The sequence below is a fragment of the Bombus bifarius genome, unplaced genomic scaffold (genome assembly GCF_011952205.1).
Source record: "Bombus bifarius isolate JDL3187 unplaced genomic scaffold, Bbif_JDL3187 scf7180000009306, whole genome shotgun sequence".
Taxonomy (NCBI): Eukaryota; Metazoa; Arthropoda; class Insecta; order Hymenoptera; family Apidae; genus Bombus; species Bombus bifarius.
The window spans coordinates 1-25,842 of record NW_022885031.1 but is presented as its reverse complement, the minus strand read 5'-3'; the positions used below and the strand labels follow the sequence as shown (position 1 = coordinate 25,842).

General features: G+C 42.9%; 2 protein-coding genes across 2 annotated transcripts; both read right to left on the bottom strand.

Moving 5' to 3' along the window:
- Nucleotides 1–21,101: 21,101 nt before the first annotated feature.
- Nucleotides 21,102–24,519, bottom strand: LOC117215009. The gene is made up of 5 exons (XM_033461387.1): nucleotides 23,998–24,519; nucleotides 23,745–23,924; nucleotides 23,460–23,667; nucleotides 21,190–23,282; nucleotides 21,102–21,107 (listed from the first exon to the last, which is right to left on the bottom strand). Exons 1-5 carry the CDS (start codon nucleotides 24,517–24,519, stop codon nucleotides 21,102–21,104), a joined length of 3,009 nt encoding a protein of 1,002 aa, XP_033317278.1.
- Nucleotides 24,520–24,543: 24 nt separating this feature from the next.
- LOC117215008 lies at nucleotides 24,544–25,443 on the bottom strand (the record flags this gene model as incomplete). The annotated part of the gene is made up of 1 exon (XM_033461386.1): nucleotides 24,544–25,443. A coding segment is annotated over one exon (900 nt), but the record flags the coding sequence as incomplete, so codon positions are not given.
- Between the last annotated feature and the right edge of the window lie 399 nt (nucleotides 25,444–25,842).

Sequence of the window (25,842 nt, the reverse complement as noted above, 5' to 3'; positions counted from 1 at the left end):
CGTCCACGCTAGCCCGGCTTGCTAATCAGTTGTTCATTGAATCGACGATACTTGATCGATCCTCTCCGGCAAGTAACAATGCCTCTTTGAAGGGATTCTGCATACGTGATGGATGCTCTCCCGTAGCTTGTGTGCACGCAACGCTTGCACAACGCCCGCTGTTTCCAGACGCATTGATCCTCTCCATTCGATTCACTGATGCTTTCGCTTGAAACGGACGTGTTTTCCTTGTATACGTTTCCGGTCAAAAGTTAGGGATCGTCTGTTTCAAGCGCAGGTTATACCTACTACGATGCTGCACGAACCGTCAATCACTCGAGTATTCTTCATTTAAAGAAAACTTGATCAACTCGATTCGCATTTCTCGTTACCGTGCGTTAAAAATCACATAGAAATTAACGAAATTAGTGTGGCACGATTTGTACAATTTCTCCAATAACCAAGTAATCTCTACGATAACCCGACTTAAAATCTATCGAGAAACTCGCGAAACCAAGTCAACAGGTTACTTCTCTACGGTGTGACTTAGAAGTCATATATATATATATGTGTGTGTGTGTGTGTGTGTGTGTATTTTTACTGCAATCGGTAACTCAAAACGGAGAACTTTCATTTTACGTTAAGATACGTTATATAATCGAATGTAAATCTATACGATGTTTAACAATCTAAAAGAATTCGACTATTTTTATGGGATTGTCGAGTAATCTGAACCTTTTAATCGGTTAACCGTGCGAAGTATACGTAAGGGTTTCTTTCCCTCTCGTGCCAGGCTCCTTTTGCTTGTTTTTCTTCTTTCGTTGCATCCCGTTGCGTCCCGAGTTTTCCTCCTCCGACTGTAGACGCTTCAGCAACCACGATTTCCTTTCCTCTTTCCCGTTATTCCGATCACCGATACCCCATTAAACTTCCAAGAGCGTCTCTCCAAAGTATTCGCGCGCCATTGACTTTTCCTATAACACGGTGAACGTCGTGCATACGACGCGGACGACTGTTTTCTGCAGCTTCTGGTTAAAGGCTGATGGATTCGAAGCCGTGCATTTACGCGTGCGTTAACCAAATACGGAGTTGTGATATAAAGTAAAATTTTTACATTTTTAGATTCCTATCTACTTGTAAGATAAATATGTTCATATATATCATATATTATATATCGTATGATAAATACCTGTACACGTGTATTTCGCATTAACCATGGAACGCACCTATCCATACGTTAAGGATAATTTACCGGAATGTCAAGAATAGAGAGTCCCATCGGACTAAACCGAATTTATTTGGACCGCTTTGCCGCTAAACTGGATGAAGCACCGGCCGTTCCTGGTATCCAATAAACCGGGGCGAAACAAGATAATCCTAACGCAAACAACGTTATCGTAACACATCGAACGAAACAGTGACTAGCAGCGACGGTATTAAGCGATGCGACCAGACTAACGGAAAAAGGAAACGTGTACACGCGGAAAGATCGTGAAAGATGATGGAAGAAAAGGGGTGAAACCAGCGTTAACCGATAAGCGAAAACCAGCGACATTCGATTACGGAAAATTGCGGAACAACCGGAACATGGAACATATACCAACTTGGAACGTTCGTAACAAATCGAGTCCATCTTTGGAATGCCGTAGGAATCGAACGACTTTACAAGTTGAGTCGGTCGTTTTGGCGGGATTTCATTTCCGTTAAATTAATCTTATCCTCTTCTTCGTTTATACAGCAGCTGTTTTACTAGAAACGCACAAATCGCAAAGATCTTTCTATCTAAACTTTTCTATCCTTGAATAAACTGGTAATTTGACGTGCGAAAGTTGGAAAATTTACTTCTCCTAGCTATCTTTCGGCAAACCAACAAAATCCAGCTCGATAATCGACCATTCGAAAAGCAAATCGTCCGTGCTACTCGCCACCTTTTATAAACTGTAAGATTTTATCTGACATTGAAATTTCATAGTTGGATAAATATCAGCGGATAGAAAGATTTTGTGGCGCGGACCGATGAACGTCCATGGAGAGACCGATGGTCGCGAACGATAATCACGGTAATGGTATTGCCAGCGCCGTTGCTGTAGCCGAAAGGTCGACGCAGCGGAAATTTATTATGCACACGAACCGACGTACGTGAGAACCGGAACTCGTATGTATATGTCACTCGCCGGCGACGCCCGACTCAATTAATGCCACGCTAATTGGTGCCATGGTCATTGCAGTCCACCTGGTAATTTCATTTTATCCACGGTATACTCCGGATCATTTTTCTGAGATCGTCTCATCTACGCGCGTCTACGCACGTGTTATATCCGTTTCCGTCATTGTTGAAAAGTAATTTTTCATTGAATTAAAATGTAAGATTATATTTATACGAAATTTAACGATAACGCGAAATCGTATGCAACTGGATATTTAAAATGAGAGAAAACTAACGAATATGGCGGACGGCAAGACCCTCGCGTGAAACTGTATTTCTGTTAGAAGTTTTACATATTTACGTGATTACAGTGATAACGCATCGTCGATCTTGAATCGACGGTTCAAAGGATCTTTCTCAGAGGATGATACATATCCAGAGCATGGTGAAATGTATATCCTTTAACGTAAGAGAACTTCAAGAAAGTTGAATTTTTGCAACTTGGAAGTTGCAAGTGATACACGCCACCATTCCGTGTAAAAGGGTCATTTTTTAAAGTAAACTTTAGAGTATTTGAATTTATATAAATCGTCCCGTTGAGAGAATTGCATAAGTATATTTTTCAAATTGTGTGTGCGTTGCTTAGTGAGAAGATGTAGCATTTAAGCAATGAATGTTTTCATGAATGAGCAATGAATACAAAACGATTTTATTGGGTTTATAGGAATAAACGCAAACGATGTTTCGTATTCGCTATGTGATTCCTGGTAGTAACAGAGAGAGAGAGAGAGAGAGAGAGAGTTACGTTTTCATGAATCAATATCGCTTCACAAATCGGATATGATCTGCTTGTATAGCGGCCAAAACGGTGCACAAACGTCGTGAAGATAACCGTACGATGGGAAACAAGCCTAACCGACAAATCATTGTATTATCCGGCTTAGAAGCAAACGAAAAGCTAGGATACCTACTAGAATGGGAAAGATGGAACAGCGTGCAAGGGAATCTCCGTAGCTTTAGAAAAAGATAAGTCCGAGCTTTTCACGTAATCTGGCAAACGATAGTACGTAATATCTGACGACGATATCTGCCAGAACCAGATCGGTGAAATTAGCCGGCTCTATGGATCTCGTTATATCCGATTTTTCGTTCGTTGCATTCGATGAATCGTTCGAAAAATAAAATTTCTGTAGCATGCATTCTTGAAATATCGCGTCGAAAGATCAAGCGTCCAATCTAATTATATTTCGATAAATTACGTGTCGTCGTAGAAACGATTTTAAAACAGGAATTAAACAAACGGCGACGTCTAGACGTTCCCATTGTCTATAAATCTTGTACGCAGTTTTATCCAAATGATCATTTTTTTCAGCTTTTTTTCTAATCCTATGTACAAATACTACCGTAGCAAAATTTTCAATCAACAGGAGACGCATATTTAGACGGTGAAAATACGAGCAACGAATATCGTTTGGCTCGAGTATGTTGCGAAAAGACAGAGGAAAAGCTGCAACGTGACAGCCTTTCGCGAGAAATTTTCACAAAAATGTGACAACCGTAGTAAAATCAGGAATTGAAAACTCGAAGATTTTAATCATTCCGATATCGAAGATTCAATTGTTTTACCATTTGATTACTCTTGTTTTACATCGATCGACTTCCCATCAATGAAAAACCAACGACAGAGAGAAGAAAACTCTCGTGAAATCGAAATTGGAAAGCAGAAAAAGGTACGATCGGTAGAACAAAGGCCAAGCAATAAAAAACACTTTAACTTCCAAATGGAGTGAAACTAGTGCACTAAATGCAGTGAACTTTTGTGAGAATTAAAAATTGAACTTTATAGAAATTCCAAAATGAGTTTACTACGAAATAAGCTGAAAATGTTTAATATACCTTGCGCTGTAATAATATTCTATGTAATACTCTAGTACCGTAGAAAGTTTTAATGTGTATATTGTACGTTACATAAAACATTTGGAACTTTCTTAACGCCTTCATGAGATACGACTGACACGATTATACTTACCACAAGCATACACAGGCACGCATGTGCGCGCTACATTTAGTATATAGCGCGAATAGTTGTCTTAAACGCATAATAAACGACGAAGACGGTCCTATTGAATATCGGGGCTGGTCAATAATAATCGACTGTTGCGATCTGAAATTGCAATCTCGAACTTTCTTTTAATCGTGTCAATCGTGTCTCGTTACGGTGCTGACGAAATTTCAGAATAAGACGTACAATAGTTGGAAAGATTCGAATAAAACATAATACGTACGCATATTCGTAAAAGTTTCTACAAGTATCGCAAAACTTTTGTCAGCTATTCCAACTTTATGACCTTTCTTATTCAGAATACGTAAATTTCCACGTCATAAAATCGAAAGTATCCTTCGGTTATTACGAGTATAAAGAATATATGAAATAAGTGTCTGTATCGTAGCACGTGGTAAAGGAGCTTGAAACGAAAATGATGGAATATGGTGAAACGCGTTTCACGAGTGCGTGAATTTTTCCGGCTCGTTACGCGTACTTGGCCGACGACTTGAGTTCGAGGCTTGCCCCAATTGTCCATATCCGCACAGGGTTGCGTTCGTTTGGACGATCGGTGAGTAATCGGAGAAGTCAAGAATTGGCGCGTCGCCAAATCGTCCCGACGTTGCTTTCCTGCAGCGCGGTATAGCGATATTTCGATTCTCGGGCATACTTAGCTCACGGAACCGAGGCAACGAAAGAACATGGAAGACCGGAAGAGCGCGTAAATACGCTACCGATTCTTCCGGAATCCAGCGCCAGACTCTGCAGTGGCCTTGTAAATCTGCGCTTTTCCCCAGACATTCGCGGAAGCTGTCCACGAGAGAAGGACAAGGGAATCTTCAAGGGAACAAGGAGAATTTTGGCAGAGGAAGAGATTTGGCAGCAACTAAACCCGCCATAAAAATCGTCCCCTCTCCCCTGCTTTACCTATGCATTTATTCCATTATAGCGTGTATCATTGTTCGCATCGATCTGAGGCATGGCAAAGCTGAGCGTGTTCTCTCTTCATACCAGACGCTCGTGGATGTGTTGTTTCGACAAACAATGGACTACGAGATTGTACGTTGTTTTAAAGCGATTTATTAGTAATTCCACGTAGCATGATATTGTGTTTTCTAGTTAGCGTGTGGTGTAGCATTACGTTTCCTATGTTAGTATACAGCTTACGGTATTATACGATATGCACTGACGCGATCCTGTATACAGTCTAATACATACGTGTTGAATAATTTCGTCCAGCTATATTCTACGATATAACGCAAAGAGAATACCAAGATTTACGCTTACATTTGCTAAAAATGGCGAATTCCACGTGTAATATTGAGTATAGTTATGTGCTACATCGGAGCAACTTTTTTATAAACACTTGTTTTCTTTCGTCAACTCAAGTACGATACTAGAATATGTTAGGTTGGAGAAGTAACTCGTAGGAAACGTTCCGACCATGACACGTCTCTCGAATAACGATATCGCGAAAGTTGGCGCAACTGCTAAAGATACGCTTGAGCTCGCTCGGTTCTTAACATCGAACTTGAAACTATCGAAACTATCGAAACTCTCGAAAGCTCTGGACGTAAGAACCTTCGTAGAAGAAGCTGCTTATTCTTTTATATTTTCGTCTATATTCTTTAGAGATATCGACGATTGCACCTTAATTCTCACGCGAATAAAGAAAAGGCAAAGGGAAGCGAAAACTCGCTTTGATCTTATTGCACGGACGAGATCCAAAAATGCGAAAATCTCAGCGACGTGGAAAATTTTTCCATCCGGTCGGGACAATTGCTGCCCGAGCTTGCGCGATGCAAACGCGTTGTGAAAGTCGCAGCAGAGCGCGAAAACCACCAGTCGGTCGAAAACGGAGAACAACTTGGTTCCTCTGGTCTCGGTTCGTTCTCGTGGCCCAAAAACGAATCGTCAAAGAGCGGGCTACGCGACTCGGGAAGTGGGTTCGGGGTGCTGCTTCAAACTAGCGGTAAACTCTCGCGCAAATCGCTCGCAATTTGCGTTCTCGCGAGTACCCGACTGGATACATAATTTCAAGTTCTGCGCCCCGTTAAAGCGTGCCGCGCAAATACGCTACAGTCTGCACCTGTCGAGCAGCGTAATTTACCTTTTATCCAAGTACACCGGGCAAACGAGTGAATTCGATGGCGTCTACCGTATGCAATATCTTGGCCGTTCTACGTCGTCGACAAGCGTATAGAGGCCATTAATGGTAAACTGGCGACCTCGTCGACCACGCAAATTGCTGGCCAAATGATTACAGGCCGAGCCGGACCACCCTCGACCATCCTCGAATTGGTTCCACGGGATCTCCTATCGAAGACGTGCTTCTCCATCGGAGGACGTGCGCCATGTTGCACCAGCTTGCGTGCAAATCGATGGTAATTAGCAGCTTTTCAAGCACCAACGCAGACAGTTGCCCAAACTGGAATTGAACGGCAATCTGTTGGTAGAGTCCCCCTCGTGGAATTTCGAGCGTTGGGTTGGTCGATCGCGGGACCAGCTGTGCAATGATTTTGGATTGATGCGAATTGGATGAAGAGAAGAATGGAGAAACTCGAGGGGCGAGAAAGAAATTTGAAACATTAAGGAAATAGGGACGAAGAAAGAAAATGATGTAATACGAGGCACAGATGTAGCGAAATAAAAATAAGGTCAATGAGATCGAATAACAATGCAGAGTCAACGAAAAAAAGTTTATATCGTAGCCGAATATTATTTGACTTTCTGCGTACGTATTATACGAAACGATAGAGATCGTTTAACTGAAGGTTAACTTTGAAGATCGATAGGAACTAGCCTCGAACCGACCTGATGAAACTAGTAAAATATGTGAACGGCATCGTTTCTTAAATCGACACTGCGCGTGCTTGATTTTCATCGTGTCGTATAAAAATGTAAAAAAGGTATTTTTCATTGTACTTAAATGTGACGAACATTGTTTCAACAAGATCAACAAAATTCATTTGAAATTGACTCGATCGGAATTCTCATGACGATGACGCATTTTCAACGATGACTAAATAACCGAAACTGTCCGATTTCTAAAGTTTCCATTGTCAAAAGCATTTAACGAATCGAACTAACGTAGAAGACATGGAAGTGGGTTTTTCACCTTGCGCGATACATCAAATCCAGCTTCGTCTCGCACTTGACAAAACAGCGAGACGTAATTAAGAGGCAGAGGCGATTTCACGTCGCGACGCGGGCTTTGAAAAAAACAAAAAACTAAAGCAGCGAGACGTTCGCGTCGAACATGATTCTTTAGGAATTCACTTGGAAAGATCTGGGATTCACCGCTGTGTGTTCGATTCCTTGAGTTGACGTCCGGAAATGGAAGAACAGTCTTGAAAAAAGAGAACGCCACTATGAACAATCCTCCTAACGTTGTACGATGACAAGAAGACTATCCTGCGGGTTGACACTGTACCAATAACGAACAACGTTTGATCGACGATGCAATTTCTTTATCGTACTGTACATACGATATATTAGGATACTCCTCCTACTCGAAGAGTTACATTTTATATTATATTCAGAGGATTTTTCAAACAATTTTTTCATCCAGGATTTTTTTTCTCAATAGGTACAGCTATAGCAGTACGGTTTTCTGTCTCAGAGAAATAACTGTCAAATCAATAATTTTACATTCGGATCTATCGATTGCTAGCGAGATGTGAAAAACTAACATCGAAAACGTATAGGCCGCGATGCATTTCAAAAGTACACGAGAAAAAAGAATATTGAAACAGCTCGAGTTTATCAAAAATCCATTATGTCTAATGCGATTTGTCGGATTTATTTATTTTCAGGTAGAATATTCCTTCCTCGTACGTAGACGTCATAATGCAAAATATATTCATGAAAAAGGTACTCTCGACGGGTTGAAAATATGAAAACGTGCTCTATGATTCCTCTGGTCCGTTCGTATTAATTATTCTTTGCGTATTTCATATTAAACGTGAAATATAATTTGTTATAAAACGATGGAAGAGATTTGCTATAGGAACGCTTTTATAACGTATCGCTGGCGAAAATGAAACCTTCGACTTTCGAATATCGTAGCGGAGGATCGTAACGCGAGTTTATGAAAACAAATGAAAGCGAAATGGGATGGGAAGATGGAAAGAAACGCGAATCCAAGAATTTTGCGTCATCCGCCGAGCGGTAACCGCCCTTGGACATCAGCCAAAGTTGCGTCACAAGCAAGAGTGAAATTGCAAAGTCCGCATTATTTTTCTATATAGATGTTGAACTTCAAAAAAATCTTATCCGAGTAATTTCAAACGGCACGACCGTTATAACTTTCATTCTTCACATTGTAGTTATTGTTTCCTTGGACAAGCATACGGAAAATTGCGATAGAAGTTTAACCTGGCTACCAGATATTAATAGGCTATTATTCTCTATTGCCTAAATTATCCGGTCAAATAATTTTATTACTTTCGTTACTGTGAACGATATAAAATCGTCGCGAAGCAGCAGATCGAAATTAGAAAAATTTGTCTATTCGTTTAACGCATTGATGCGATCGTGCGAAACTTACGACACTTTAAGTCGGTGCAATTGCGCGTACCTCCCAAGTGCTTTAAAAATGCTTGGAAGAGGACGAATTTTATGGTTGTTGCGGTAGTTTTCAATTTTCCGATATTGTTACCCGAGCATAGTGCCTGAAGCGTATCTTCTCAGTGAGCATCACCTTTGAACCAACGAGACACGTCGCACCGTGATGCGATCAGCGATCGCGTTTGACACAGTTCCGCGTGCCTAACGATTCCAAATTCCGTCCGTCGTAAGCAACGATCGACGACAAGGTTCGTCGTGAAATCGTTCGACATAAATTATGCAGATTTTCGCGAGAAGTGGTGCCTACAGACGCAGAATGTTTCGCTAAAGATCGGATTTTATCGATGGCTCGTTGTACGCGGCTACGTCTCGAGCGCGAATAGAAATTGTGCCATATTCGACGGTGGATTTTGTAGTCGCGCGGCTAGTCGCACGTGCAAAAGAGTCGTTAAAATCTGCAACGAGCGATCTTTCGCTCAAATTGTTCGAAGTAACGCGTCAGGCAGCTACAGCTTGGCTCCAGGTGCGCCGGTCTTGCGCTTGTTATCAACAGAAATTAATTACGTGTGATTATTTGATACCGCTTTGGCAAACAATGCGCGATTTCGCTCGTAAATCTGTCCAGAGTTGCGAGCTACTTGTTCCTTCGATTATACCATGTGTTCCATTGTTTCAACAGTACGTTGTTTCTTCCACGCGGCGGAAGGACCAAAGATTCATTTTTATATTTCACTTTCTACGATTAAATACTTTTCGCTTTAACGACAAATACGCGTACCACGGTAGAGCGGAATAATTCTTCAAAAAATCGTCTACAGACGAATAATTAATTTTTTGGTTTCCTTTTTACTATATCGCAAACGCCGCTGTATTATTTTTCCGCCATTAAAAGCGTTACAATAGTCTTCTTTATACATAACACGAGAGCGACCATTATTTTCTCGCTTAAATCATGGCACGAAAAACAGAAAAAGAAACGAAGAATTTCAACAGACCATTCAAAAACTCTCTTTACGATTCCACTCAGCTGCAGTCAAAGGGAAGAGAATAAAGGTTTACAGGGAAAGAGAAGACGAGGCAAGAAGAAGTAAGAAAGAAAGACATCGGTGTAAGAATCAGGTTCGTCAAATTCAGTCAGAAATCCCGTTGGAAACTTCGTTCCTTTCGTCGACGATGACATTTCCGTAAAAGTGTTTCCTTCCCGACGACAGCCAGGATCAACGTCGAGGTGTTTCAATAGATCCTTTCATCGAAAAAAGCTCCTCTGTCTTTTACTTATCCTCCGTTTTATCTCTTAAGCTTTATTCGATTGTCTGTGGCGAAAGATCGGAGTCAAACGTCGTGACGAGAGAGAAGGAGACGGAGAAGAGATCGAAAGAGCGAAAAGAAAACAGGAAAAGAGCAGACACGGAGAGCGAAGATGCGGATAAAGGAATGCGAGAACTGTCGTCATTTTTCGTGAACGAGAGTAAAGGAAATGGATGCGGTGCAATTTGTGTACAGCGCTTTCTACTGGTGAACTTGGTTAGATATTTACCGTGTCGTTCAGACCTTCCGCGAAACGCTTTACATCGAACCTTTCTTTCCCTTTACTCGCATGTTGATCGTTTCTTTTCGAAGCGTTCGTTTCTTCCGAGTCGATTCTTTCAAAGTTTTTAGCCTCGTCGATAAAACGCAAATAAACGTACATGTTCTCTTCGTTCTCTTCACGATGGATAATCGTCACAAATTTGAAAAGAATTCCCGTTCATATGTACGTTTAAAAACTTCAGTTGAGTTAAATTAATCGTAACACAAGAATTTCAATGAAAATTCCAGTGAACAAGTAACGAGAAACGAAACGTACAATGACGTATAATACATTTAAGATTAAAAGTTGCATTTGGGTGAACGTGCTACTAGCAAAGCCTTTCGATTTGAATTGTATTCGGTATGATGAAACGTAATTGCAAAGGGAACAGAAAATCTACGAATAAAAAATTATTCTTTACGAATATCGTTACGTATATAACGAATATCGCTGGTACCCTTACCTTTAACACTTCGTTTACAGAAACTATCGGTCAATATTCGAAATTTTCATTCGGGGGGTTGAACGCGGCGAAGGAAAATTCACAGCTTTTTTTAGAAAAAAGGCTGGAGAGGGAGAAGAAAGCGGGAAAAGAGTTTCGCACAAGAATTCAAACACCTTGGCGTCTCGCATTATTGCCAGTTATCGAACTTAAATAGCGTCGCTTGTTTCACCCGTGTTTCAGCTGCACGTGCGCGTATAACTCGACGACGTGAGGTAGGAAGAGAGACGGTATCGAGGCGATCGTAATCGTAAGCGAAGATAATCGTCTTTCAACTTCGTTTAGCTCGCTTTCCTTTTGTTCGAACTCGTTGCGCGACCGGCTGGCTGATTCAAATTTTACGCCATACTCCCACAACTACGAGAGGCTACACGAGGAATAAAAGAACGATCGAAACGACGCGGCCTGGCGACCCAGAAACGAACAAAGCTCGGATCATGAGACAATTATATGCACGGTGCGATCCAAGTACACCCGGTTCAAACCAATCGTCTCTATTTCATTCTTTGTTTTTTGCGATTTGTTTTGTCTGCGAGCTTGTTGAACTCGCCCTAGCCCGTCTGCCGATAGCTTTTGTTCTTACATCACGGTGGATTAATAACGAGGAATTTTTATTTGAAAGGTGGTTGCATTACTTTTAGTGGTGAAACACACGTACTTTGCCGGGTGCCACCGATTATCGGCACCGATTTCAATTTGTGATGCGCGATTTAAAGACACGCGATCGCGTTGCACATGCAACAAATATGAATTTTAGCGAAATGGAATAGTCTATATGGATTAATTTGACTTGTACTTTTTTAATGACTCAGTAACGAAATGTAAATAGAAGAGATGCAAAGTATCGTGTAAATCGAATGAAAAGTTGAACATCTATCGCTGTTGTGTTAGAAGCAGAGGAGCGTTTATTCAACTACTTACAATTTACACCGCGAGGATATTCCGCTCCATGGAAACGGGTATGAGAGAAATATTTTCATTAAAGATAAGAAAATAGAGGCGAAGAGCAGCGACGTGTTTCGTTTACGCGCTATCCACTAAAACAGAGTTGTTTCGCGTGTAAAACGTACGAACCTCTATTATTCCGCGATGAAGAACGTTTACTATCGTTTAGAATAGCGGCGTATTCATGACTGATTACGAAACGACCGATACTACTCACAGTTTCATGCTTAAATGTTTAAAATATTACACAAGTTACACGGAGTAAAGTTACTTTGGAAATAGACGAATTAAATTATTATACCGAACAGCGATGCTTCGAGTTATATTTTACAAAAGAATCGATTAAAGTAACGTGTTATTTCAACCCGAACAGTGCCGATACTTTCGTTCGATGTTTCATGGACCGTTAAAGTACTAACTGATTAATTAAATTCCACAGAACGTTATATCGAAAACTCGACAAATACTTTCGATAAATGAAAATGGCGGAAGGTGAATAGGAAGCTCGGATTTCTGGTGACGAAGGCGTTAAAAGACCATCGGATTCTTGGTATTCAGAATTCATCGTCAGAAACTATTCCAGAACGATCGAAGATTCTCCGACGTCGCGCAAAGCCCTCTTCCGAACGCAGCCAATGCCTCGGCTGAACGAAGTTCATTAAAGCTCCTTAAAGCGTCATCAAGACGCGCTATCGGCGTTGAGGTTCACCCATTGGAATCGATTAAGAGACTCGGTGCCTTAAATTTTTCTCCGAGCGTGATTTACATAAAAATAAGGTAGCGAAAATAAGAGTCTGAGAATATCTGACCTGGAAATAGTCGTTTCTTTTGTCCGCATATTGTACGTCGTAGGTTCGCGTACCCCTTCGATTCAGAGTAGACTTAAAAAAGAAAAGAAAAAAAAGAAAGAAGAAGATAAAGAAAGAATGCAGCGAGTTATCACGCAGTTATTGTTGTCCCGGTTTCGTCTCCTATTGCGAGAATGCAGCTAAATGCAACCGCGTACATGCGGCGAAAAGTTACAGAAAGGGAAGTTTGTTTAGTTTCGAAAAGTTCGAGGGAGGCTTCGAGGAAGAACGTGCTTCGGTTAATTTCTATTCATATACATGCTAACGAGAACGGCCTTTCAGAAACGATCGTTTTAAATCTGTTTTTACTTAAAGCGAGCTAACGATTCATAAAAATTGCATATTTTCCTGAAGATTTGATACAGAAACGTTTTAGGATGATAACAGGTGTGATTTATTCGGTAATTTTTCAATTTTTGCGAGATTCCGATTGTTCAAATTAAATATTTCGCTAATTATTAACAGAAAGGCACACCTCGTCGATTTAGTTGGACTCGATGTCAAGGACAACTTTTCCCCATACATGTTACTCATCGCTGGGCCATAGTTTCCGAGATAGTGGGAAGAAACTGCCCGTACCGTTACAGCGAATTCTATCTATAATATCTATAATTATGCGTCCATGAGAGCGTGTGCGTTAGTATCAATCGCCGACCGCCTCGATGGAGCCTAATTCTTACCTTTTATTTATGTAGTATCGGGGAGAAGGGCCTAGGAAACGTCGAGCTAACTACAGACAATGTCGGGAGAGCCGAGGCGCTGTCGGCTCCATCAATGCATTACCGGGTCCTTCAAACAAATAGCTTCGCCGAAAAGACCTGTGTGACCCTGGCTACGAGCGTCTGCCGAACACGTGTGCGGTGGGCCTAGCAAAAGACAATAGAGTGCTGCAACGGCCAGAGAGTTAGTCGAGAAGCAGAGTGCGAGTTGAGCGGATACGGAGTGTGAGTCGGCGTGCGCCGATATCGTAGTCGGTCCTTTTGTTATCGAATATCACTTATTAAAATACATTAAACTTTAAACTCTACCATCACCACTTGTCCTTACTCTAAGAAACCATCAGTTACTACATTTATAACTTATGTGAGTTGGGCTTGACGCGCAATTATAAGCAGAACGTCTCCAAAGATTAAGGCCGAGCGGCGATTATACGTACAGAAATAGGTTGTTCGAAATGTCGATTTCTACGGCATATTAAAAAATCATCGAAATCGGTGAGGTGTGCCGGAACGAATACTCGTTCGTATTCAACGTTCGTACCTTTCTCAAATTTTAATTCAGAATCTAGATCATCGTATTTTCTAACGTCACGCAAGGTATAAAATCGTATTGTACATAACTACACCGGATCGATCTTACATATACGGATTATGGAACGTATTTCGAAAATATTCTGCGATCGATATGTATCTGAAAACAAGCGCACGTGAACAGTTGAATTCAGTTGCGTGTAACCACCCTTGCATAGGACAAATTGAAACCGTACACGACCTGACGTTTCGCTCGATGTACGATGGCTCGACGAGTTAGGCAACAGAGTCATGAAAGATAGTCGTCAAGATCGATGTTAATCGCGAAATGGATGAGACCCGGGCGACGGCGGTTGTAAGACACGATTCGAAGAAGCGAGTTGCATATCCGAAATATCTTGGTCGGGTCGCAATGAGCCTCGATCGCTTTCGAGGCACGACAATCTGCTCGTTTGAGACACGGGTGTGCGTCAAATGCCGGGGCTGATTGTATCTCGGCGCAATACGTTACGTCAGAATGTAGCGCGGATAGCGTGGAGTGCGGTGAACCTAGTCCGAACGTTGTTTCCTGCCGGTGCGGTGCCAGTTGTTCCACAGTCTGCCGCAATATCGTGCCCCGAGATCTAAATCAGTGCTCGTCACCGTGATCAACGCTGGTCTAACCACGCGACGATGTAAACTACTTTTCTAATTGAACAGGCTGCTACCCTAAGCAACGATCAGAAGCATTCTAGATCTCTCTCTTGTCCTTCTAAATGACTCTTTTTGGTATCTGTACTGTATCGAGTGTCGAGAAGAATTAAAATTTAGGCTCGTTCAGTCACTTGCTTGCGAAATCGCACGAACAATGGAAAGTCGGACGACATATAGGAATGTTCGAATACAGTAAAAGGTAGATCGCGCGACAGAACGACGAATAAACGAAACTATAGACCGCTCTGGCCCTTTTTAACTTCACGTACATTTTCACTCGCACTTTTCTTCTAAAATCATCGCTTTTACGTACTCTACGTATATGAAAGATTCTCTTGGTTTCATACAACTTGCAAGAATCTTCCCTCTCGTATCTTAAGATCCATCTAACACGAATTTTAACTAAATACAACGTTAATCGTCAATTAGTGCAACTAGAAACTTTCAAAGTAGTAATTTTCTCAATTTTCGAATTGCTTATGTACTCGGCGTTACATCGCGTTGTTCAACGCTAGCATGTTAATCATTGGAGACGCTTCCGTCGTCACTTATTCAGGGTCTTACTATCGCGGCGTAGAACATTTCACGTGATTTACACGAGCAGTTCCACGTGGCGAGAATCTTACTCCGATTACAGTTCTCATTTCGTACGGATTACATTTCTGAATATTTCATGGAGTTTACGTGCAGGCCGGGAAATTGTGGTTTTAAGAATTGCGATAATAACGCTGCGAACAGTTGTCTCAATGACCTCACCGTTTAATATTTAATTCGTTTTGTCACATTTCCAAGGGAATGAGCTTTCCCTCGCTGTTCTATGCACTAACACGCGTGTACTTAGCCCATTAGAGATACCTCGTTTTCGCCTATGTTTCAAATATGTAAAAATGCAAAAATCTAAGTACGACGATTCATGGTTTTAAATCAACTACTGTAATAATTACTTTTTTGAATAAATTTTGACTACAGTTTAACAATTTTTTAATTCCATTTCAACGGTTAATTATTATCGAGTTATTAGGTTTTCTCCTAGTTACTCGTAAATAAGGGAGAACGAAAATCTAGTAAATTTGTAATTTCGTGTAGTCGATCGAAGAAAACGAATTATCTACGTATTTAAATATATTAACTTGTTAGATCGATACGTCGACTTCTGTATGGAGGAGATACACGTGTCAAGAGTCAAAAGTCGACGCACCTTACGTCGTGCGTCGTACATTGTGAGATGCCGATTCATTTTCAAGAGTGTTGTGCGTGTTGCCGATAGCTGAAACCGTAAACGCGTCATCGATCTCGATAGCGGCTTTGAGTGGCGATACTCTCAAGGACTAGCGCGCTTCGAAGAGTTTCGGGGATGACAACAAGCGGCCTGGAGCTCTTTGTTGTCCATCGGCGAGGATCGTGTGCACGGGGAGTCGATGACTGGAGGAAACAGTCATGGTACTCCGTGACACGTGGAAAGCGATAAACGGTTTTCCAAAAGAATCTGACGGCAAAGCGGGGAGAGCGACGCGAACCCTCTGGCAACAGGACTGACGATAAGTAAAGAAGCTCGGCACTTTCCCCGGAACCTTCGTGAGATGCGGGTGGCCGAAAATCGATATACGTATTATCTAACAAACGTATATAGCGTACGTAGAGCGCAGCATATTGCTATGCTACTTGTTGTCCCACCTATTTTCATAATACGTTAAATATCGTCGTCCAGCACGCAAGCAATTATCGCCGAAGCAATTTTTCCCCCGTCCAGGCTACGTGCTCCTCGTACAGAAATTCGAAATATTCGCAAATCGAACGCTTCGTACAATAAACTCCAATCACGGTCGACTGTACATAGACGATCGTTTTGACGACTTCGGATTACGCGATAAATAAACCGAATCGCCATTGGAAATCGGAACGACGCGACGATTTAACGATTATGATTTTCATGCTCATTCTCGGACAATAATGGTAAATTAAATCTCGGAATAACAGCGAGTAAATTATAACACGCGAAGAACGTTGTTTTGCGAATCGGTCGCGTCAAAGCAACGTAACTAAATTGCGGGTGTCGCGCGATTTTATATTTTTATGAACACGGCTAAACGAATTGGACCTAACTAAAAGTTTGTTTCATCTAGTAAATATTTTAACGAATACTATATTTTGGATATTACATATATTTTTGCATGCGCGTTTAATAGATTTTTGCACTCTTAAATTTCTCTTAAAAATGCCGAAACACGACGCTCGAAATAAAACGTACTGAGATGAAATTGTACTTTTTCTTTTTAAATTACGTTTTCAGCGAAAGCTACCAATGGTTTGAAAAAATTTAGGAAAAAATACCGAGGAGTTCCAGTAGGGGGATGGCAATTTCGAAGCAGTCGGATGTAACCGCTGCGGAATCCGCACAGCGATTAAGCTGAAAGCTCGCATTCCCAGATAAATTTTCCGGCCAGCCGTCTGTCGGCATTAAAGGGTAAATTAAGTTAAACGCTGCCAAATTAATTACTCGCGCGGGTCTTTTCATGCAAGCGTTACTTCGCGGTCTTCCGCGTCCCTTCGTGCAACCAGAAAATATTTCCGAGAGCGAAAGTCCGTCACCAACGCAGAGCGGCTGCGAGACGTTAGACGCGCTTTATCGTCTCGTTTCGACCGATAACGCGACTGACATATGTACTTTAGCGGAGAAGTACGCGGCCGCATGCAACGCTGCCGCGAAAAACGTCGATTGCGATAACGCGACCCCTTTTTTTCCACCTCTCCTAACCGACCATCGGCTCTGGGTTACTCGAGCTGAGGCCTCCGTGTTGCAGTTCATCAATATCAACATAGAATTTACGACGGAGGATTTTATGAGCTTCCGTGTATCGGCAAAACAGTTACATAGCGCGTACGTGTGTTCAAGTTTGCTTCCGATTTTCATTCTTAATAGACTCCTCGAGATCTTTAATCTTCAAAATGTTGAAAATTAAACATCTTTAATATACTCTGGATCGAGAGTTTTACTGCAGATTTACTACCTATTTACTTCAAATATTGGAAATAATTATAGAAGAATTATTTTGTAATAATTGATTTTAATTCATACCTTATTTGGTAAAAAAAGAAATCGCCACTGATATAGTAAAATTCGTATTTCAAAATGCATCATTTACAACGATCTAACTATTAAAACTTTGTTACAAACAGCAGGTGTCCTGCAATTTTTGATCACCAATGTATTCGATTTTGATTTGAAAAGTTAAACCTCAAAGCTGTCGTTTTATGCAACTCTACTTTACGTCCCTTTCCTTCTTGTACCCGCCATCGAGCTGCGGAAAACATCTTGTTTTCATCAAAAAAAAAAAAAACTCCGAAGAAAGTGAACCCGTTCCGAATCGTTTCATCTATTTTACCTATTCCAACTTCGACCTTTATCTTCATTCTACCCGTAACGTTCGTCTCTAATCTGTTTATCCTATTCTTCGTTTTCAATCCATCTGAAATTGATTAAATCATCGCTCTCGTTTGAAAAAAGCACGCAACTGTCAGATCCTATCCTTTTTTGTCGTTCGCATAATGTGATTATCCATTTTTAGTGAAAAAATATCTTTGTCATGTATACCATGAAACTGAGAATTCCGTTACATACGTATCACACGCGATGGCACCGATAACTTCGCGGTATGGGAAACTGGTTGCAAAGTAATTTGATAATCGTCGTGCGTGATACGTAGCATGTATATCAGGCTGTAGAAATAAGTTGAAATTTCCAACTCGGTACACGAAGAACTAATTTAGCAACATTCTATTTTATTCAAAAAATCAGAGCACGTTCCGTGTTATTCTACGTGAATTTAAAAAAATCCTCGTCTAAAATGGCTGGACAGGAGATGTCGGAAGTACGATGAAACGCATTAATACGCATATTAACGAAATATACAAGAGAATTCAGCGGTATGGCACCAGTAGCGAACGCGAATAACAGCTGGTTCCAGAACGACTAGAATTCTAGTCACGAGAGATTATTAATTAGACGGCTCGCGAGACGAATTTTTCTATTCTTGCCATTCTAATGACCTAATTCTTCTGTCGTCGCACGCGTTGAGGAGCGTATTCCAATTTTTCAGGTGGAGCTGACGTTAACTGTGTTACCGTGCGCCTGCCACGCTGGGAACTCTCAAGGGAAATGATTAATCCTTGCAACATTCTGTCAGCAGAGCCGGTGCACCAGAAAAGAGTACAAAGAATCCTCTCGATCATCCATTTTGAATTCCTTCTGCCTCTTTGATCCTTTCGCCTCAAAATCGCTCCCGGTGCAACCCTTTCGTCCAAAGTGTTTCTCCGTTGCTCTCTCCCTCTCTCTCTCTCTCTCTCTCTCTCTCTCTCTCTCTCCTCCTTATTCTCCCTAGTATGCTTTTCCACAAAACGTTTATTCTGTTACTGTTATACATACGTTAACTATACCTTTTTCTTTTACGCGCAACAAAATAAAAGAGGTAATAATTCAGCAGAGGATAAAGGGAAATTTCCGCGTGTCACGCGGATCGACCACCCTCGATTTGTTTACGCGTCGTGCTATACCCGAATTTCCAGCGTTAATTACGTCAAACATTTTTTATGGTTTTGATGGCTTTCGTGGTTATACCGTAGTGGTGTAATCTTATTGTTAGCTGATCCGAGGGACGAGAGAGTATATCGAACGTGATATTTTTTGATAGCGTGAAGATTAGGTTGCCAGAAGTTGACTGAAAAATTATTAATATACGATGTATCGACACGTATGGAAATTCTATATTGGATACTTACAAGGTTCGAAACTTCCATATGATATGTATCTAAATAGGATAATACTATATATTTTTACTTTTACGATGCTTTGCATCGTGTGAAAATTTTGAATATACAACGTTCCGCAGAAGTGGCATAAAACGGAAGTTTTATTTTTAGCAACCACGTAATAGCATCAATAGGACAAAATGCGATTCTAAGTAGTTACATCGATCACTGTGTACACAGGTGTGATGCAAGCAGCATCACGGTGAGGTATTCCTTTGTGCAAGGTTGTCGGATAATTGTATCCAAGTTGCGAGACTCCACTTCGGTCTCTATAGATAAATAAACGCGAGCGAACAGAGGCGAGACTGACTGAATGCTCACAGGTGGGAACCGGCGCAGCTAGGCGCACCTACCGAGAATGCGAAGTACGTCATGCCGAGGGGAAACAATAGACAGATTAACCCGAGACAAGAGTACGGGTGAACGAGGTTCCCGTAGCTAAACACGACCAGCCACTTCGAACCGGAACTCCTAGTCGTTTTCGCGAAATGCGAGTGAGTGTGTAACGAGGAAAACTACGTGACGCCGCCAATGGATTTTACCTAATGTTCAGCAGCGAACAGAGGCTGAAAGCGGACGTGTTTGGATACATTTTCGGTCGTTGGATCGAGTAACGCGATAATTATGAAATTTGGATCGAGCAACAATTATTATAAGTTTTTGCGATATTGTTACGACCGTTCGCGGAGAGACGTGATCGCGAGATAGCACGTCAACGAGAGTTGTAAATTCTCGCTACGATTATGTTAATCGACGCCGCGAAATAGTCGTTCCCCTGTTTCGTTTAGGACAACAGAGGTGGTTTAATGAATATAGCACTGTGTTAACACTAATAAATTAACGTTTATTTCAACAACTTATTAATTAGAAGGATATAAATGGAACAACAAAAGAAATGTAACTACGTAATGCGCGATATAAGATATGTATTGACAGTTTGGCTTCTCGAAACGTTCTGCCCGCCTTTCGATTTTTTCCGTTTTTTCTGGAAGGCGACCCCCACTACGTTCGGATCACGCCACATTCTTTTACGCCGGATAAAATAACGGCCACGAATCGAAGTTTCTGGAGGTCGCCCTGCTTAATAAACTATGCGCTTGCCACTACAATGTTTGTTTGTCGGGCAGCCGCGACGATCCGCCCGCGACATTGTAGTGCCGCGACCGACGGTTAAGAATATGATCTATGGCAAGCCGCATGGCGTAACATTCTCCCCCCGTTGAGAGGGTACCGATCAAATTAGCGAGATGTGGTTGAAGTTCCTATCTTAGTTCGTCTCGGTGGCTAGTTGTTCGGGTTTCTCGAGATCGGGTTGAATTGGCAGTGGGACAAGCCTTTTGACGGCCCGATCCAAAACGCTCTTTGCCGTCTGAACTGTAGCTGTCCGGATGACACCATCGGCGCCTGGATGAACCTTGATAACTCGGCCCAGAGGCCAATGCATGGAGGGTACGTTGTCCTCTCTGAGGATGACGATTGTGCCCTTTTGGATGCCGTGTCCACCCTTGCTCCACTTATTTCGGTTGGTTAACTCGTTCAAATACTCCTTATGCCAGCGGTTCCAAAAATGCTGTTTAAGCTGTTGGATATGCTGCCATCTGGAGAGTCGGTTCGATGGAATGTCTCTGAAATCTCGATCACGTAAGCACATTAGTGAATCGCCAATGAGAAAATGTCCGGGAGTGAGGACTAGGAGATCATTTGGATCGGTGGAGATAGGAGTTAGCGGGCGGGAATTGAGGACTGCTTCTATTTCTATGATGAGAGTGTTCAATTGTTCAGAGGTGAGTAACTCGTTGCCGGCTACACGCCTGAGGTGGCGTTTGAATGACTTCACCGCTGCTTCCCATAGCCCACCGAAATGCGGTGAATGAGGGGGAATGAAGCGCCATTCGATTTGTTTGTCGGCTAAAAATGCGGTTACTTTTTCCTTGTGATCGTCCGATTGTAATAGATCGTGAAGCTCTCGTAATTCGTTGCTTGCTCCTCTGAAGTTGGTGCCGTTATCAGAATGGATGGTGGAGCAATACCCTCGTCGAGCGATAAATCTGCGAAGAGCGGCGATGAAGGCTTCGCTAGTGAGATCGTCAACGAGCTCGATGTGTACCGCTTTAATTGCTAGGCATACGAAAATGGCTACGTATACCTTTATCTGACGACGGTTACGATCTCGTTTTTCCTTGATGTGGAACGGCCCGCAGTAATCGACGCCGACGTTTGTGAATGGGCGAGATTCCGTTACTCGCGCCTCCGGCAGATTACCCATCACGTATTCTACCGGCGGTGGTTGAGCGCGGCAGCAGCGGACGCAGCCTTTGATCGCCCGCCATACTTGACTTCGACCGTCGACGGGCCAGTATCTTTGTCTTACTGCGTATAACGTAGCCTGCGTTCCGGAATGCATGTGGATCTTGTGCTCGTGTTCTATGATGCGTGTTGTAACGGATGACTTGGGTAATACTATGGGATGTTTCTGGGCGAAGGTCATCGACGAATGACTGAGTCGACCCCCGACTCGCAATATTCCTTCTTTGTCTATGAACGGATTGAGTCGCGTGAGCTTACCCTTTATCGCCGCGTTCCGATCTTTTTGGAGTGTACGAATTTCCTCGGAGAAATGGATGTTTTGCAACAATTTTATCAGTTTATTGTGCGTTATGCGTAACTCGGTAACGGTTAGGGGTGCCGCTCGGTTCCTTTCCTGTCTCCAACGGAGGCAACGAGCTATGATTCGTATCAACTTGGGCCAGGATGAATACCTTTCCAACAAACTGTAATCGGCGGGGTTTGCGGACAGACAAATCGCCCCTTTCTGCTCCGGTACTTCAATTTGCGGTGTTAGAGCCCATGTCGGCCAATAGCCTTCCGACTGGTAGAGCCATGCAGGACCGTGCTGCCAGATGGTTGGGCGCAGGAACTCTTCGGGTGTTTGGCCGCGTGATATTAAGTCCGCGGGATTGTCGTCGGTAGGAACGTGGCGCCAATCGCGGATGCTGGTTTTTGTTTGAATTTCGGAGACTCTGTTAGCGACGAATGTTTTAAGGGTGTGAGGTGATGTATTGAGCCAATGGAGGACGATAGTGGAATCGGTCCAATAGATAGTTCGAGTAATTTTTTGTGATAGGGCTTGTTGTACTGTTGACATCAGGGACGTAAGAAGGAGTGCTCCGCTCAGCTCGAGCCGAGGAATGGTCTGGCACTTGAGTGGGGCGACTTTCGATTTTGCGGTTAAAAGTTGGGTCCAAGCACGGCCGTTGATGGTAAGGGTTCGGAGATAAACACAGGCTCCGTAAGCCTTTTCGCTGGCATCGCAGAAACCATGCAGTTCAATTTCCATAGCGGACTCGATTATTGCTTTGCGTGGGAACCTGACGTTGTTTAATAAGGGTAATTGGGCATAGTACCTTTCCCACTCTGTATGTAACTCGATCGGAAGTGATTCATCCCAATCGATTTTCGACGACCATATTCGTTGAAGTAGCATCTTGGCCCGAACAATCACCGGTGCGAGCAGACCGAGCGGATCGTAAATTTTTGCAATCTCCGAGCTGATGATTCGTTTCGTGACTCGCGAGGGCGTGGGTTTGACTTCGACCGAGTAAAGAATAGAATCGTCGAATGAATTCCAAAACACCCCCAGCGTCTTCAAGGTTTGCGAGTCGCCCAAAAAATGTTGGTGATTTGTTTCTTCTAAGGAAAGTCCGTGTAACAAGTCATTATCGTTTGACGCCCATTTTCGTATGTTTAAGCCGGCCAGCTGAAGTAACTTGGTGAGTTCTGTTCTGAGCGTGAGGGCTTCGTCCTTCGTTTCAGCTCCGGTGAGAGCGTCGTCGACGTAGAAATCCCGCTGCAGTACCTGTGCTGCACGTGGAAATCGATGTCCTTCGTCCTCTGCCAGTTGCTTGAGGCACCGAATAGCTAGATACGGGGCTGCGGATAAACCGAACGTTACAGTGTTAAGCTCATATGTTTCTGTTTCTCCACTCGCGCTGCGCCATAATATCCTTTGATATTTCCGATCCTCTGGTCGTACGAGGAATTGCCGATACATCTTCTCGATGTCGCCAGTGAGTACGTATTGATGAGCGCGGAATCTAATTAATATACAAAATAGATCTTCCTGTAACTTGGGTCCTGTGTGAAGTGTATCGTTTAAGGAGGTTCCGGTAGTGCTTGGTGCCGATCCGTCGAAAACTACACGGAGTTTGGTGGTTTGACTCGATGCTTTGGTCACGCCATGATGGGGTAAATAGTATCCGTTATCGTCGGAGTGGTTGTCATTGACCTTCGTCATGTGTCCCAATGCCAGGTATTCCTGTATTACCGTTCGATATTCTGATTCGAAGCGTTTGTCGTGCTGGAATCGGCGATTGAGTGAGGCGAGTCGTTTACTCGCCAGCGTTTTAGAGGATCCGAGTGACTGAAGCTGATCGTTGAAAGGTAGAGCGACGATGTATCGTCCTTCGCTGGTGCGTCGGGTGTGGATTTGGAAGTGTTCTTCGCATCGTCGATCTGCCTCTGAGATATGTTTAATTGAGGGTCCTTCATCGATTTCCCAAAACCGCGCGAGATCTGCTTGTAAAGTCGTCGTGGATGTGTGAAATATGTTTGTCGCGGTTTGGGAAGTTGGGCTCCCCCCGATTACCCATCCGAATCGCGTCTTTTGCAGACGCAGTCCAGGCTCGTCTGGCTGCGTGAGGTTGACTTGTCCCACACACATCGACGCGAGTGTTGAACCTGAGCTTAGTAGTACATCTATCGGAGCTGGTAAATGAAATCGTGGATCGGCCAATTTGAGATTTTTTGGTATCTCAAGTGTCGAACGATCGATGGGTTCGCTGGGAATTGAGGTTGATATGGTTGGAATGATAAGGAACGTTAATGTCCGCATGTATGTACCGTCAGTGGAAGTGATCGTGGCCGTGATGTGTCGCTTAGAAGTCGTTGTCAAGGTATCTAGAGCTCCGATTGGGACCGAACATTTGTTTTGCCTTATCTTTAGCGATTTTGCTAATTCCTCGGTAATGAAATTCATACTGGATCCGGTGTCGAGCAACGCTCGACAAAGGATTGGTTGATGTTTATCATTCAAAATGTTAATCTGCGCTGTGAGGACTAGATCATTGAACCGTAATTCGGATGCTATTGGTCTGATATGTTCGGTCATCAACGGAGTCGTCGATCGTCGGCGTCATTGGTTGTGTGTTCGTTTGTCAATGGGCGGTGGACTTGGAGACGCGGCTGTTCGTGGTGTTTCCGATCTGTGGTCTGTTGTGTGCCTTTTGCAACGAGTGGGTGATACGTAGGGTGGCAAAGAAGGTGTTGTGGATCGGCTATTTGATGGGGAAGATTTCGGGCTGGACGTGCTGGAACGAGACCCTGAATGGCGTTTTGTCCTGTGCAGCATTGTATGATGTCGTTCTCCGCATACGCGACATGATCCTGCGAAACAATGCCGCGTTGTGTGCCCTTTCCCGAGGCAGTTGACGCATAGTGATGCTCTTTTGACCTCCCGAATACGTTCGCGAAGGGATTTGGTTTTGAAGGTGTCACATTTCCAAATGGGGTGTGGTCCTTGACAGGTGGGGCATGTTGGATTAACCTGTGTCGCCGTAAGTGCATGCCCTCGTGATGCGCGTTGACGGACCGGAGTAGTTTGTTCCGGTGATTCTCTTGTTTGTCTGACCGTGGTGATCGGTCTGGAGCTTCGTGCTAATCTCTCTAGGAAGTTTAGTAAGTGAATGTACGGAGGCACCTCGTTATTGGGCAGCGTCATTTCCCATTGCTTTTGGATACTCAGTGGTATTTTAGAGAGGATGAGGCTGGTGAGCACAGCACTGGTATCGGGGTAGGAGTCTCCTAATTTGTTCAATGCATATATGTGTTGTTTGAATGTGTGGACTAAGCGCCTTAATTCCGTTGGAGATTCCTTCGTTATCTTTGGATAATCAATTATTGCCATGCAGTGACTGAAAGCTGTGTATCGTGGACATTCGAAACTCTCCTTGAGAACGGCTATAGCCTGACTGTAATTTACATTGCTAAGGGGTAACGCGTTTAAACAATCGGCTGCTTCTCCTTGCAGGGCGGACTGCAGGTAATGGAATTTCTGTATGTCAGTGAGACTAGGATTTTTATCGATTGTGGAGGAAAAGGTGTCATAAAAAGTGTTCCATTTTTCTAAGCTTCCGTCAAAAGTAGGGAGCCGAAGATCTGGTAATTTAATGGATATCGGATTTAAACTTGCGGATGATGCACAGGTTGGAGGGTTTATGGATGTCGACGGCGAAGCTGTTTGCGCGTTCCTCAGAAGATTTTGTAGCCTTGTATCTACCGCGACGTACTGATCCCTTATTTCGAAGCCGCGCACTTGTTCCTCCTCGTCCAATACTTCTAATTCGAGTTGGATCGCTTCGAATTGACTCGCAACTTCGGTCAGTTGTTTCTCGTAATTCGTTAATAAGGAGTTTTGCTGACTCCCGGATTGCTC

Excerpts from the sequence above, each read along its gene's own strand:
- LOC117215009 (XM_033461387.1), bottom strand. The coding sequence starts at position 24,519 with ATGACCGAACATATCAGACCAATAGCATCCGAATTACGGTTCAATGAT. Across the intron at positions 23,668-23,744 it reads ATCCTCTAAAACGCTGGCGA|GAATACCTGGCATTGGGACA; the intron begins GTAAACGACTCG and ends ACGGTAATACAG. Across the intron at positions 23,283-23,459 it reads GTTACAGGAAGATCTATTTT|CCCCGTATCTAGCTATTCGG; the intron begins GTATATTAATTA and ends GTTTATCCGCAG.